Source organism: Pogona vitticeps, chromosome 4 (genome assembly GCF_051106095.1).
Source record: "Pogona vitticeps strain Pit_001003342236 chromosome 4, PviZW2.1, whole genome shotgun sequence".
Lineage (NCBI taxonomy): Eukaryota > Metazoa > Chordata > Lepidosauria > Squamata > Agamidae > Pogona > Pogona vitticeps.
The window spans coordinates 28,953,344-28,969,210 of NC_135786.1; the positions used below are offsets into that span (position 1 = coordinate 28,953,344).

Consider the following 15,867-nt stretch of genomic DNA (forward strand, 5'->3'; position numbering starts at 1 on the left):
AGGGCATTTAGGAGCGATTGTGTCTACAGCCCTGGCAGTGGCAGCATACCAGCCATCCACCAGGGCCTCGACAGGAGTGCCAGCCAGGTCAGTTGGAATCCCACGCATGGCATCCTGGAATCCAATAGGATCCAGTAGCTTGCATGGGCAGACCATGAATATAGGTCTCTGCTCCCCACAGGGAGGGAGGGCCACTGTGAGATTGCACTTTTATCAGGTGGTAGTCTGACTACAAGAGGACCAACCGAAGGTCAGTCACCATCAGACCACACACTCTCTACTCAGTGGACAAAGCTGGGTCCAAAGTGTGGCCACCCACGTGTGTGGGGCTGTTAACATGTTGGGATCTGTCCAAGGAAGCCATGGTTTCAAAGAAGAGCCGGATCGGTAACCTCCACCTCTGCATGGATGTTGAAATCACCCAAGACAGTCTCAGGGATCCCAACAGAGATGCAGAGATGAAGTCGGTTAGCTCCAGTAGGGAGGTGGCTGGAAGAAGAAGAAGAAGAAGAAAAAAAAAAAAACTGGAAAATGAAGGGGACCCTGCATGCTTGCTTCTTGGAGGATGATTAGAGGAAATAAAAATGGGGCTGTTAATAAAACAACAGACGCAAACAAACAAACAAGAAGAGGGGACAAAGGCTTGCCACAAATGCCAGAGGCAGGAAGAGAATTTTAACACATTAGCAGCAAAGGATAAACATATTAGGCTGTCAAGCCTTCCTCTCACTGATACACAGTGTTAGTGCATGCAAGACGGCTATTCTTCCAACAGATTTTGGGCCAGTCATTTTCTTTCTCTGTGTAACCTCTCAGGCTGTTTAAAGACAAAGTGGAAGGCTTGTTGGGGGGCAGAATTACTGGTAATGGGCTAAATACAGCAATGTGTTGGCCATTGCATCAGACCATTACTGGTCTAGCCCAACGGGGGATTGGAGAACCGGTAAATATTTCTCTGTTAATACCACCCCTAGACAAAAATCAAGCATTTAATCTTTGCAGTGTAGGGGCAGTTGTTTTTTTTCTAAACTAAAACCTCATCTGGACAGGTTGGTAAAAATAGATCCTTTTAAAGATATTGGCAACCTGTTTTGTTTTTATGGATCAATGTGGCCCCCTTTTCATTCCTGTTTGTTTTATAGAATTGATTATGGGGTAGGAAAGTTTGAATGGGGTAGGACTGGGCACAAGTGCATATGTGAACCAGTAGGAAGTCAGAGGCAGCATTTTAGATTGAAAATGCCATCTACGCCTGCTAGTGCCAACAGCTTAACTCCATGGCTGAAGTCTTGCTTGGCATCGTAAACTGCATAGGCCCATTGAGTCAGTGAGGAGTTGATCAGTCAACTACTCCATGAGTTCCATTGATTCAAATGTGCCTACTGTAGTTTCAGCTTGCTATGTAAGCAACAGGCTTTCAGTCAATATATGCCAGCTCTGCATCGTATAAGAGACCACCTGAAATTCTGTGCTGTCACTTCGATTCCAGCTTAATATTGACTGTTCTTATGGTTTGGGGTGGGGTATAAGTACTCAGAAGTGGTTTATCAGTGTCTTCTTCCGGGAACCCTCTGGGACTGTGTTGCTTGCTCAAGGTCACAAAGACATTTTTTCCCTTTATTCTTACCGATTTCTTTGGAGCTTATTCCCTAGTTGCAGGGCGGGCAGTGTTCAGCCGTCTGCATATTGTTCAACTACATCTCAGATCAACTGGGGCCAGTGTAGGTGATGAGGGAGAATGCTTGGATTTTCAGCCTCTAGCAACATCTGGAAGGTCACTCTTTGAGTACTTCTGCTGAAATGAGTGAATTTAGGATTGCAGCCTTTCCCCACACATGCAACAGAGTACATTTGCAATAGGCTACCTTCATCAGTTTTTGGAAATGTCATATTAACATGCTGTAAGACTCAGCAGTTATTTCTACTACCTCAGCATTTTATGACTTCATTATGTGGGTGTATTTGGTCAAGCCTAGAATTAAGAAATCCTGTTATATGTGTGTGCATGCACATACAATATCTTTCTGTCTGTCTTACATAATATTTTATTTTAGATGTATGAGGAAAAATATATTCTCTTTCCATTTCTTCTAGTACAGTGTGGTATCAGGTATACACATCAGGTATACCCAGTATGACAAGTCAGATAAAGTATTATCATAATTTCTCTGTGTAACCTTTCAGGCTGTTTAAAGACAAAAAAGTGGAAGGCTTGTTGGGGGGCAGAGTATTAATAAGGTGGATAAAGTATTAATAAAAGAGAAGATTGCTATCTTCAGGCTGCTTCTACTGTGAAAGTCATTGTGATTAGTGTGTACATAGCCTGGGTCCTGTATTCAAGTGACTGAAACAGAAAACCTATGTCAGATCGGTGGTAATATTCTTTTCACAGAATGCAGCTCTCAAAGCAGTTTTCAGAAGTATTCTTTGATAGCCACCTGTTCCTGTGTTTGCATGTGTTCAGCCCTGTTCTTCTGGATCTTCTAATAATGCCATGATTCTTGGGAGGCATACTTGAGCTTTTTTAAAAAAGAAAAAGACCTGATTGCTCTGTCGACCCTCCCTTGAGTTGTCAAAAATAACTGTACCCTTGTGATGTTTGTACGGACCAAAAAAAGTGGTTATAGACTGGCCAGGTTTGGGCAGGTATTTCCTGTTTTGTGTCTGATCCGCCCATAAGAGATAAACCATCAGATGGAACCAGACAGAAACTCTGAATCCAAACTGCTTGGCCCGACACCAATACAGTCCTGTCTTTCCACCTTAAGCCTCCTGTACAAGCCGAGCCTTTTAGGCATTTCAAGCGCAAGACAATGACAATTCTTGGAATGAGTGCCTGGCTGCATGTTTAAAGTCATGAGTATGTTGACTAGATTTTATCTTTCTATTCTTGCTGGGTGTATATATGAGAGGGAGAGGAGGAGGAGATATTGCTGTCCAATTAGCAGCATTCCGGAGGCATGAGAGTGGGTGGTGTCACAGCAGAAGCAGCATTGTGTTCAGTGCCGTCAGCTGCTGTGAACAGTCCAACGTGTTCCAGGAGCTTCTCCTGCTGTGGGACTCTTTGAAAAGAAAAACGGATGAGTTTGCTGCTACGTCTCTCAACAGCGAGAAACCTGGAGAGGTGATGGATAAATTTGGAAAGCATGGGAGATCTGGATTTATTAAAACTCGGATTCCTAGACCCCAGATTGTATTGCAGCCAATCCAGCCTTCTGGACATGCTGGCATTTGCAGGTACTGTTTCATTGTTTTGAAATTGTGCTAGTCTGGGAGGGAATACTGTCCCTTGAGGTCGAAGGGAAAGTATTATATTCTGCTAAAATTCTAATTGTGTAGTTACAGGGGAAATAATTCCAGACTCAAGAGGATTGGCAAGTAACCATAACATGTAACAGAAAAACAGTGCAGAAGCTTTAAAAGACAATTCAATCCAAGAAGCAACTGAAAAATGGGACCCTATATATAACTGGATCCGTTCTTTAACCTGAAAGCCAAATGCAATAACTTTAATACAAAATACAGTGGCGCCTCGCTTAATGGGCGCCCCATTTAACGACGAAATTGCATAGCGATTAACTTTTTGCAGTGTTCCCTATGGGGAAAAATCACTTTGTGATGATCAGTACCCTGTTTCACTTACTGATCATCGCAAAGCGATGATTTTTAACAGCTGATTGGCGGTTCCAAAATGGCCACCGGGTAAAAAAAATGGCCACCCGCTGTTTTCTGGGATGGATTCCTCGCTTACCGGGTAGCAAAAATGGCCGGCGTATGGAGGATTTTCGCTTAAAGGTGAGTCTGAAGCCCACAGGAACGCATTGAAGGGGTTTCAGTGCATTCCTATGGGCTTTTTAATATCGCATAGTGACGAAATCGCTTTGCAGCGATTTTTGCTGCACCGATTATCATCGCTATGTGAGGCACCACTGTAGTCAAATCATTCTAGTTGGAAGTATATAAGCAACTGATACGAACGTTCTTAATGTAATGATATGTGTAAGTACAGATAATATGTAATATGGAATGGCATTATATATTCCCTGTTATCCCAGTTCATTTCGCCTTACCCTGGGGGGGGGGAACTTGTTTGCTTGTAAATTCATGCAAGACTTTCAGTGTAAAATGGGCTTATTAACTGTTTTCAAAGATGTTCCCAATAGGCTTTTTTCATAAACACCAAAGTGTTTCCATAGTAGAAACTGCTACAAAAACTGTTAAATTATTTGTTCAACCAACTATGTTTAGATATGAATATCTTAAAGTGGGTAGGAAACTCTGGATGGGTTGAGAGAAGGATATTGCTGTTTTTTGGCTAATGTACATATATTTATTTTTGTTTGCATCCCATCTTTCTCTCAGAACTGGGACCCATAATGGTGGATTATGTAAGGATCTGTATTTAATGGGAGGAAATAACTTTAAAATGTTGAAGTTAAAGGGTATTTAAAATTGGAAACAGTAGCTTAAAGGCTGAAAAGGTTTTCATTCATAGTTTAGAAATACACATATAAGCATTTGTGTTTAACTGAAATGAAATGCTAGAACGTAATAGCTAGTAGGTAAAATTAAGTATTGCCTATATTTTCGTATAATCTACATGTAGGCTGCCAGAGTTTCAGGTGTGCTTATTTGCATATTGATTACCATAAATACTTGAGTGTATCTGGGCTTATAGTGTTACTTTATTTCATACGGTATCTAATATTTAGTATGCAGGTTATGAATAATTTTCATATCTAATTTTTAACTGCAATATAAGGCAGAGGGACTTTTTTGTTTTGTTAAGCTACCGTTAGCATTGATAGCCGGTGCTTTGTTTTAAAGAGTATTTATTGCCACAGTGTTTCTGTTCGAATTTTTGGTCAATGAAAAAAACCCCGACTCTTTTTGAAAAGCTTTTTTTCCCTTGCCAAGCTTATGGGGAGTTGATGTGAGGTGGTGGCAAGTAAAACATATATTTTAAAAAGCACTCAAATAGTCCTTGTAAAAGTGCAGAGAGGTGCCATATCTCTATATGATCCCATGGGTGGGTAGTGGAGATTGCTGGTAACTTGTCCTGCTTTGAAAGTATTGGTGTGTTTTTGAATCTTTGAATGTTCTGTCTAAATGGCAGTGTATCTGTGGTTTGTTGGATTTTTATCCTTATATTCTCAGGCAAGTATCTGGGCTTTTGTCTATGGGAATACTGATTAATAGAGATGAATTTTAAGCTGAAATACACTACTTAAATTGAACCTATATCTGGCGCTAACCCTCGTGTAAGTAAGTCACTCAGTGTTTGCATAATGTCATCTATTTGTAGATGTGATTAATTAAGCTTGTGATTGCACAATGCTTGCAGAATGATACGCAAAAGTTCCTGATAGTTTAATTGCCTTTTAAAATCATCACTTGATCAATTAATGTCGTCATAACCACAACATGTGTATTGGACTGCCATTAAACAATCTAGTCTCTTGGAATTCAATTCAATGTCTTTGTACCATCCTTTCCAAGAACTAGTAAGAAAACATTGTTACTGATCACCATTAATTTTTTATCTGTTGAAATTCATGTTTGTAGTAGGGTTGTGCGTCACATTCAGACAAAGCCCAATTTCCAAGCTGAATTGGCCTGATTCAGGCTGCTTTTATGAGAGGTCTGAATTAAAATAGAATGGACAGGTTAGGTTCTAGTTCAAAGTGAAAGAATTACTAGTTGATTTGTATCCAGAGCACAAGTCAAGTTAGATGGGGGGGGCAATAATCACTTAGTTTGCATGTGCTGAGTATGGCACCCTTGAATCAGGGCACAGATGGTTCCAGACTACTTCAGGATACCTTGCAGAGCCCTGTGTTGGTCTTCAGATCAAGGGACTTGTTTAGAGCCTGAGTTTCTAGTGCTGTCAGGTTTTGTATTCTACAAGACAGGTGGCAAGAGTACTACATTTTCTCTGAGCTCAGAAACTGACTTAGTGACATTCCACAAGATGACCAGACTTAATGCAGAAACTATTCCTGCATTCTGAACTACTGTTATGAGGTTAACGCGTCTTCAGCAGTTTTGTTGAAAGAAACATACACCACGTTTTTCTGTGTCTGACGACCTCTGTTTAACCTCTTTCATGGATGCCACTTGAAAGAAGGATAATGCAGATATAAAGTTCACGGATCTCATGAAAGACAGTCTGTAAATAAAACAAATAAATAAAAATCAAGTGAGCATGATTTCTGTGTGCAAAACTGGCTGATTTTCTGTCTGGGACCTGGGAGAATAGGAAAGAGGAGACTGCAAGCAGCTTATGTATTTGTGCTTTGAATTGTCATTTCCTCTAAATCATGCAGCTTAAATTGATCTTTGAGTGGATTATTCTTAGGTTTTGTTGTGGTAGGATCAGTAGGTAATTTACAGTGGTGCCTTGCTTAACGACGTTAATTTGTTCCAGCGAAATCACTGTAGAGTGAAAACGTCGTAAAGCGAAATTTAAAAACCCATTGAAACGCATTAAAACCCGGTTAATGCTTTCCAATGGGCTAAAAACTCACCATCCAGCGAAGATCCTCCATATGGCGGCCATTTTCGATGCCTGTATAGCAAGGAATCCATCCCTAAGCACAGCAGGGAGCCATTTTGAGCACCCGGTGGCCATTTTGAAAACCCAATGATCAGCTGTTTTGATCATCGTATTGCGAAGAATCGGTTCCTGAAGCAGAGAACCGATCTTCGCAAAGTGAAAAGACTCCATTTAAACCATCGTTTTGCGATCGCAATTGTGATCGCAAAAACATCGTTGTGGAGTGAATTCGTCGTAATGCGGAGTAATCATTAAGTGGGGCACGACTGTATTCTTATATTATTGACATCACCAAGCTCAAGTGGCTTTCCAGTGTTCTTTAGAGCAGCCATTCTCAACAGGGGTAATATGACCCCAGGGGGGCCTGGCACATTTGAGGGTGGGCCACAGTTCTTCACACACCACCTTATAAGGTTTGCTGTGTCACTAATACAATCCTGATTCCGCTGATATTTCTTTCATATTGTGTTTATGCCTGTGGACAGAAAAGAGAAAAGAAGGTTGAGAATGGCTGCTTTAGAGCAATAAGTGATTCAATATCTTGTTTAAAAAGAAAGTAAAGAGACTGATTCTTTGTTGTTCATGACTGGAAATCCACATGTCTCTTAAAGGTGAAGTTATAACGGAAGCTCCCTAAATTGCATTAAATTATATTATCATTGGTGTATGGATAAAATAGTGGAGCAAAAGCAGTCTAAAAGGTATCATGGAAACTAAAACTATAAACAACAAGAACAGAGTATTTATATCATTTACATAATACCATCTGTAAGAAAAGCATGTTAAGCATGTATTAATATTGCTTCCAAATTGGAATGTAGACTACATATAATAATGCATTGCAAAGCTAAATTTACACTCCTGAATATGTGAAGTACTGGGGACAAGGAAGACCTCCTTTAGAAAGAGCTCCCGTTGTGATCTTCTTGAAGTTGTGGTGGTGGGTCAGAAACAATGAAGTTTCCTGTTCAAAACATTTCAGATTCTGAGATCCTGGATTCTTGGTTTTCTTTTGTGGTGCTTCATCATGATCTTGGCAGAAAAAGGAGAAACTGTGGAAAGTTGGCAGCAGATTGTGCTGGTTCCATGTTGGCCAATGATCAAATGTAGTGAAGTGCATCCATGGTGTCAAAACAGCATACTGCATTCACAAAACAAAGCTTGTACCCTCCCCCAGCCCACCAGCAGGCATAGGGTAAAAGGGGACTTTGGTGTAGAACAGTGGTTCCCAACCTTGGGACCCCAGATGTTTTTGGACTTCAGCTCTCAGAAACCTTCACCACTTTCTGTACTGGCCAGGGTTTCTGGGAGTTGTAATCCACAAACATCTGGGGACTCAAGGTTTAGAAGCATTGACATAGACACAGTGTCTCACCAAAATTCAGTGAAGCCATAGTTCCCGGTGCCATAGTTGAGTAATTTCAGTTCTCCAGTTAGAGCTGCCATGTTTCCAGACAAGTGCTAACATTTGTTTTCCTTTTTACAGAATTCTATAAAGTTGCCCTAAGACATTTTTCTAAATTAAGAATGAAAACCATTGATTAACCCAAAGCTTGACAGCTGTAGCAACAGGGAGGTTGATTCTGCTAACAAAACTTTGACTGAACAGCAGTCACTGTATATTACATTTTGCAGTTATGGGTGAGGGCACTTTCCAAAACATAGTAATATGTAAGGAACTTCAAGATTATACTTTTATTGTGTTATTACTCTGTCTCATTGACATAAGTTTTCCTCCAAATGACTCCTTCAATTTCTAATCCTCCTGTAGTTTCCCGTTGCTGTACCAACCTTCCCCCCCCCCCAAGTAATTTATTTTTTGCAGGGAAAGGTGCAATAGGCATACTATGGACAGAATCCTGTTGGCTGGGTATGCTGGCATAAGTAGTGGTATAAATGGCAGCAACAAATTGCTGTTAGTTAACATGTCACTACTTGTATGCCTTGCTTATACTCACTATGTAAGTTGGCATGTGACAATTCTTTAATTGGTGGTGGTTCATTAATGTACAGTATTGCACTTACATTAATATAATTAGGATTCTGGCCAGTAGTGTTTTGATTAAGACTACTGAGAACTGTCTGTCTGAAAGGACCCTAAGTAAAAGTTCCATTTGCTTCTGGGTAAAATGAGCTGATTTCCAGTGTGGTGTACTGCAGGGGTCCCCAGCCGTCAGTCTGCGGCTTGCTGACAGTCCGTGGCCTTCACAGGACTAGGCCACCAAGAGAGATCTCCTGCCCCCCCGCATGCACTCCCCCACACCCACATGCATTCATGGCCTGCCCGCCTGCATGAGTGCGCCACCTGCAAGCATGTCTCCACTTACCCACACATGCATGCACCACGCCTCCTCGTGAGCACGTCACACCCACCCACGAGTGGGCGGGTACCCCCGGAACGTGGACCCATCCCCCCAACCGGTCCACGGTCTGGAAAAGGTTGGGGATCACTGGTGTACTGGATAGAGTGACAGACTAGGATTCTAGATGACAGTATTTAAATCCCCCATTCAGCCATGGAAGCTCACTGGGGGTGTGGAACTTGTAAAACCACTTTTAAAATATTTCATTTACCTTGAAAGCCCTATTAGGGTCACTGTAAGTCGGTTCTAACTTGATGGCAGATAACACACACAAGTTGAGTCGGTGCACTTCCTATGTTTCTAATGATACTTCTCACAAACTCTGATTGTGAGTCATACTGCTTGTCCAGTGCTGGTGGATGTGTAACCTCTCTGGGAATCAGATTGTCTCTGCATTACCCCATCATAGTTAATTAATTAGTATTACAGTAAGTAAAGGATGAAGTTCAGTCACTATCCAATTCAGACATATTAAAGAAGACTGTAAAAGATCAGAAGTGACTTCTGGGGGAAGCTGTCAATACCTTAATCTGCAGTAAGAGTAGTCTAACTCTTTATTAGTAGAACAGCATTAAACAAGTCTGACAGTTAAATAACCTGTCAGGGCTATCTCTTACAGAGGTCTTTAGACTTAATGGCTTGGTCTGGAACTGCATAAACCTGTAGTGTTTGGGAATATGTAAGTTTTTTTCTTGTTACCATTTTGATTCCAGCTTGCTTTCCATACTCGGTAGCTGGGTGCCCTCTTGTTACCTAATTTATGGCAGTCACATATTGAGAAACAGTGTTTTCTGTACGTGTAGAGACAACAGCCACCCTGTTCTATGTAGGGAGAAGACATCTGGGAGTGGTGAGAACTACCCTATGGCATTATTACTCCATCTCCCCAGTTGTTGCCTAATTTTTACATGTCTTTATGCTAATAGTTTCCATTCACATTAACATTAATTGGCAATGGTAGAATACTGCTGAGATCTACATTGGCATGCTGGGTACGACCTGAGATTACATTATACAGAACCACTCTGGCATAGTGGACAGCACTGGACTTAAGACTGGAATTCAAATACTTATTCAACAATATATGTTGGATGTCCACCTTTCAAACACAGCTACCGTGCAAGGTTGTTGTGGGACTAAAATTCAGTATCAGAACGAACAAGAACTGCTGCACACAATGTGTGATTTGATGGAAGATTAGTATAAAAATAAATAGCGAAGGAGCCAGTCTTCACTGGCTTTTTGTAATAACACAAATGAAGGCAAAATGAGTGTCAATAATTTGCATGCAAGAGCATGAACAACAACAACAACAAAACCTAATAGGAAAGAGGAATATAAATCTTGTTCTTGCTGAGATTGAAAAATGTCAGAGGTTCCCGAAAACACCTTTTTCCGAGCACGGAAGGAGCTGTCAAAATCGTCATCTAGCGAAAATCGGTTTGCGAAGTAGGGACCAAACATTGTCCAGCGAAATTCTCCCATAGGAATCACTGTTTTGCGAATCGCTATAGCGATCGCAAAAAGCCAATGTCTAGCGAAAAAACTGTCATGTGGGGTAACTGTCTAGCGAGGCACCACTGTATACTGCAATATTTTATTTCAGAGGGGTACCCACTGTGGTGTTGTGGGTAGAATGATGGGCTACGACTCTGGAGACCAGGGTTCAAATCCCCCCTCAGCCATGGAATCTCATTGGGGCTGTGGAACTGGTAAAATCATTCCTTAAATATCTCCCTTACCCTGAAAGCCCCACCAGGGTTGCTGTAAGTCAGTCCTGACTTGAGAGTGCATAACTATTTTATTTCAGATCATACTTGGGTTCTGATATAATACTATGAAGAATGATTTAAAAAACTATTTATTCACTATATGATCCCAACCAGTCATATATCATTTATTGAATACGATGGCGTTGTGGTGCTATGTTGCTGATTAGTTTTTCCTAATGGAAAGAGTTGCATGTAAGGCAATCAAAGAAATAGCAATAGAGGAAGCATTCCAGCTGTTGTCTCAAAAGAGATTCAGCAATGTTTGGCATCTATGAAGGCAGTTCATCAGTACTTAAAATATCATTGTTTAAAGTGAGATGCTACTAAGATAAGGGTGTGCTGTTCTACTTAAAAATATTTTAAATGTTCAGGGTGAAGGAATGTAAAACAGGATGGTAAATTACTAACTGCATTTTCTTCCTTGTTATTGGCAGTTACTTAAACTTTGTTTGTACTTTTCGGTTCTAGGGCACAGGTATCCAATGTTATTTTCACAAAGAAGCATAGAAAGAGTTTGATGCTATGTTAAATACACATAGGCATAAGGAGTCTAGCTGTCCCCAACATCCGAGAATAGGTATGTGTCAGGCAGAGATCCAACCTGTCTGAGTCACTGTCCAGCTGTAGGCAATGGAAGAAGTACAGGGAGAATAGTGTCTGTTGCAAAGAAGACCTTCTGAAACCAATGGATTGGCATGATCGGATGATACTTCCTCAGCCCTACTACAGGCTTCTAAATCAATTTAGCTTCCCAGCTGAGGCAGCTGGACCTGCTCTTGCTAACTGTGGACTGCCTTGCCCCAACTTCACTCGGCTTTGGTCTGAGATGGGATCAGCTTGTTATCTGCACCATCTGTTAGGCCTCATGTGTGTGTGTGTGTGTTTAGTCGTGTCCGACTCTTCGTGACCCCATGGACCAGAGCACGCCAGGCCCTCCTGTCTTCTACTGCCTCCCAGAGTTGTGTCAAATTCATGTTGGTTGCTTCGCAGACACTGTCCAGCCATCTCATCCTCGGTCGTCCCCTTCTCCTCTTGCCGTCACACCTTCCTAACATCAAGGTTTTTTCCAAGGACTCTTTTCTTCTCATGAGATGGCCAAAGTACTGGAGCCTCAGCTTCAGAATCTGTCCTTCCAGTGAGCACTCAGGGTTGATTTCCTTTAGAACTGATAGGTGTGTTCTCCTTGCAGTCCAGGGGATTCTCAAGAGTCTCCTCCAGCACCACAATTCAAAGGCATCAATTCTTAGGCGGTCTGCTTTCTTTATGGTCCAGCTCTCACTTCCATACATCACGACAGGAAAAACCATAGCTTTGACTATGTGTACTTTAGTTGGCAAGGTGATGTCTCTGCTTTTCAAGATGCTGTCAAGATTTGTCATCGCTTTCCTCCCAAGAAGAAGGCGTCTTTTAATTTCAGGGCTGCTGTCTCCATCTGCAGTGATCATGGAGCCCAGGAAGATAAAATTTGACACTGACTCCATATCTTCCCCTTCTATTTCCCAGGAGGTGATGGGACCAGTGGCCATGATCTTAGTTTTTTTGATGTTGAGTTTCAGACCGTTTTTTGCACTCTCCTCTTTCACTCTCATTACAAGGTTCTTTAATTCCTCCTCGCTTTCTGCCATCAGAGTGGTATCATCTGCATATTGGAGGTTGTTGATATTTCTTCCGGCAATCTTAATTCCGGCTTGGGTTTCTTCCAGTCCAGCCTTCCGCATGATGTATTCTGCATATAAGTTAAATAAGCTGGGGGACAATATACAGCCTTGTCATACTCCTTTCCCAATTTTGAACCAATCAGTTGTTCCATGACCAGTTCTAACTGTTGCTTCCGGTCCCACATATAGATTTCTCAGGAGACAGATAAAGTGGTCAGGCACTCCCATTTCTTTAAGAACTTGCCATAGTTTGCTGTGGTCCACACAGTCAAAGGCTTTTGCATAGTCAATGAAGCAGAAGTAGATATTTTTCTGGAACTCTCTGGCTTTCTCCATAATCCAGCGCAAGTTAGCAATTTGGTCTCGAGTTCCTCTGCCTCTTCGGAATCCATCTTGTACTTCTGGGAGTTCTCAGTCCACATACTGCTGAAGCCTACCTTGCAGGATTTTGAGCATAACCTTGCTGGCGTGTGAGATGAGTGCAATTGTACAGTAGTTGGAGCATTCTTTGGCACTGCCTTTCTTTGGGACTGGGATGTAGACTGATCTTTTCCAATCCTCTGGCCACTGTTGAGTTTTCCAAACTTGCTGGCATATTGAATGTAGCACCTTAACAGCATCATCTTTCAAGATTTTAAATAGTTCAACTGGAATGCCATCACCTCCACTGGCCTTGTTGTTAGCCAGGCTTTCTAAGGCCCACTTGACTTTGGTCTCCAGGATGTCTGGCTCAAGGTCAGCAACTACATTGTCTGGGTTGTATGGAATATCCAAATCTTTCTGATATAATTCCTCTGTGTATTCTTGCCACCTCTTCTTGACGTCTTCAGCTTCTGTTAGGTCCCTCCCATTTTTGTCTTTTATCATGTTCATCTTTGCCAAAAATGTTCCTCTAATATCTCCAATTTTCCTAAACAGATCTCTGGTCTTTCCTTTTCTGTTATTTTCCTCTATTTCTTTGCATTGTTCATTTAAGAAGGCCCTCTTGTCTCTCCTTGCTATTCTTTGGAAGTCTGCATTCAATTTTCTGTAACTTTCCCTATCTCCCTTGCATTTTGTTTCCCTTCTCCTCTCTGCTATTTCTAAGGCCTCGTTGGACAGCCACTTTGCTTTCTTGCATTTCCTTTTCTTTGGGATGGTTTTCGTTGCTGCCTCCTGGACAATGTTACGAGCCTCTATCCAAAGTTCTTCCGCCCCATGATCAGAAACAAAAGGCTAAAAGATATGACGCTGGAAGATGGGCCCCTCAGGTCGGGAGGCGTCCAACATGCTACTGAGGAAGAGTGGAGGACAAGTACAAGTAGCTCCAGAGCTAATGAAGTGGTTGGGCCAAAGCCGAAAGGACGCTCAGCTGTGGACGTGCCTGGAAGTGAAAGGAAAGTCCAATGCTGTAAAGAAAAATACTGCATAGGAACCTGGAATGTAAGATCTATGAACCTTGGGAAGCTGGAGGTGGTCAAACAGGAGATGGCAAGAATAAACATTGACATCCTGGGCATCAGTGAACTAAAATGACCAGGAATGGGTGAATTCAACTCAGATGATTATCATATCTACTACTGTGGGCAAGAATCCTGTAGAAAGAATGGAGTAGCCCTCATAGTCAACAAAAGAGTGGGATAAGCTGTAATGGGATACAATCTCAAAAATGATAGAATGATGTCAATACGAATCCAAGGCAGACCATTCAACATCACAATAATCCACCTAATAAAATGTATCACCAAGATGGCTCTCCCCCCTCGCAGGGAGCAGGGACCTATTGTCATGGTCCGCCCTCGAAGGCTACTGGATCCGATTGGATTCCAGGATGCCATGAGAGGAGTTACGGCTGACCTGGCTGGCGCTCCTGTCGAGGCACTGGTTAACGGCTGGTTCACCGCCGCGGCTAGTGCCGTAGACACTATCGCGCCTAAACGCCCTCTCCGCCGCAGAGATCGCCCGGCGCCCTGGTTTAACCAGGATCTCCGGGCGTCGAAGCGGGTCAGGAGACAGCTAGAGCGCAAATGGAGAAAGGACCCAACGGGTTTCAATCGTATAGCTGTTAAGGTCGCTACCAACCTTTACCAGGCTAAGGTAAAGGCTGCCAGTCGAACTTACCTCGCTAACCGGATAAGCGAGGCGTCTAACCAGCAGGCGGAATTATTCCGTATAGTACGCGACCTATCCGGAATTGGCCCAGGTGATAGGCCTCCCCCTAGGTTTACACCGGACCAATTTGCAGCATTTTTAAAATCGAAAGTGGAGGCCATCCGCCGGGACCTCGCTCCTTTTTTGAATACAGTGAGTCGAGTTGAGATGTCCAGCGCTCCGTCTTGTCCGGTGATTTTTGATACCTTTCAGCCTGTTTCATCCGATACTGTCGCCAGGACGCTTGACCGCTGTCGTGCCACCACCTCCTCCTTGGATCCTTGCCCGGCCTGGCTAATCAAAGCAGCCAGGCCTTCAACAACGGAATGGGCTACTGTAATAATTAATCGGTCTTTCCTTGAGGGCAGATTTCCCTCTGCCCTCAAGGAAACACTCATTAGGCCCATTAGAAAGAAACCTAGTTAGGCGGCGGACGAAATTGGCAATTATAGGCCCGTCGCCAATGTTTCTTTCTTAAGCAAGGTAGTCGAGAGGGTGGTGGCCGATCAGCTTCAGGCGTTCCTGGATGAAACAGATGCCCTGGATCCATTCCAGTCGGGCTTCAGGCCGCGCCACGGAACAGAAACGGCATTGGTCGCCCTGTGTGATGACCTATTGAGGGAGGCCGACAGGGACAAAATGTCTCTGCTGGTCCTCCTCGATATCTCAGCAGCCTTTGATACCATTGACCACGGTATCCTCCTGGGGAGGCTCACCGAGTTGGGAATAGGTGGCCAGGCTTTCGCCTGGCTCCGTTCCTTCTTGGAGGACCGCCCCCAGAGAGTACAGCTTGGGGAGAATGTCTCGGCCCCATGGAGCCTCAATTGTGGGGTCCCACAGGGGTCGATCATCTCCCCAATGCTGTTTAACATCTATATGAGGCCGCTGGGGCGGGTCATCAGGGGGTGTGGAGCGATGTGCCATCAATATGCGGATGACACGCAGCTCTACATCTCCTTTTTTCCAACTGCAGGAGATGCCGTTCTGTCCCTTCAGCGTTGCCTGGGGACCGTATTGGAATGGATGCAGGAGAACGGGCTGAGGCTGAACCCGGACAAGACGGAGGTACTAAGGGTGGGCGCTCCCACAGTTGGGGACTTGGGAAACTCCCTCACTTTTGGGGCTGTGACTCTGCCCGCCAGGGATGGGGTCCGCAGCTTGGGGATCCATCTGGACCCGGCGCTCACTATGGAATCTCAGGTGGCGTCTGTGGTCCGTACCGCTTTTTTCCATCTTAGGCGGATAGCCCAGCTGCGACCCTACCTTGATGTGGGGGCGCTTACTACCTTGGTGCATGCGCTCGTAATCTCAAGATTAGACCACTGTAATGTGCTCTATGTGGGGCTACCTTTGAGGTTGCTGCGGAAACTACAGGTGGTGCAGAATGC

General features: G+C 43.3%; 1 protein-coding gene across 4 annotated transcripts in view; it reads left to right on the plus strand.

The window, feature by feature from the left end:
* The window catches only part of ARHGAP40 (Rho GTPase activating protein 40), an 88,154-nt gene that overhangs the window by 33,957 nt on the left and 38,330 nt on the right, over positions 1 to 15,867 (plus strand). For 2 of the 4 annotated variants that reach the window (XM_020798451.3, XM_072996963.2), the window contains exon 1: positions 2,134 to 3,237. The exons of the other annotated variants lie outside the window; for them this stretch is intronic. In XM_020798451.3, coding sequence (XP_020654110.3) covers positions 2,906 to 3,237 — 332 coding nt within the window. In that variant the 5' untranslated portion in view covers positions 2,134 to 2,905. Of the gene's footprint in view, positions 1 to 2,133; positions 3,238 to 15,867 lie in introns of those variants that run through there. 4 annotated transcript variants of the gene reach the window in all.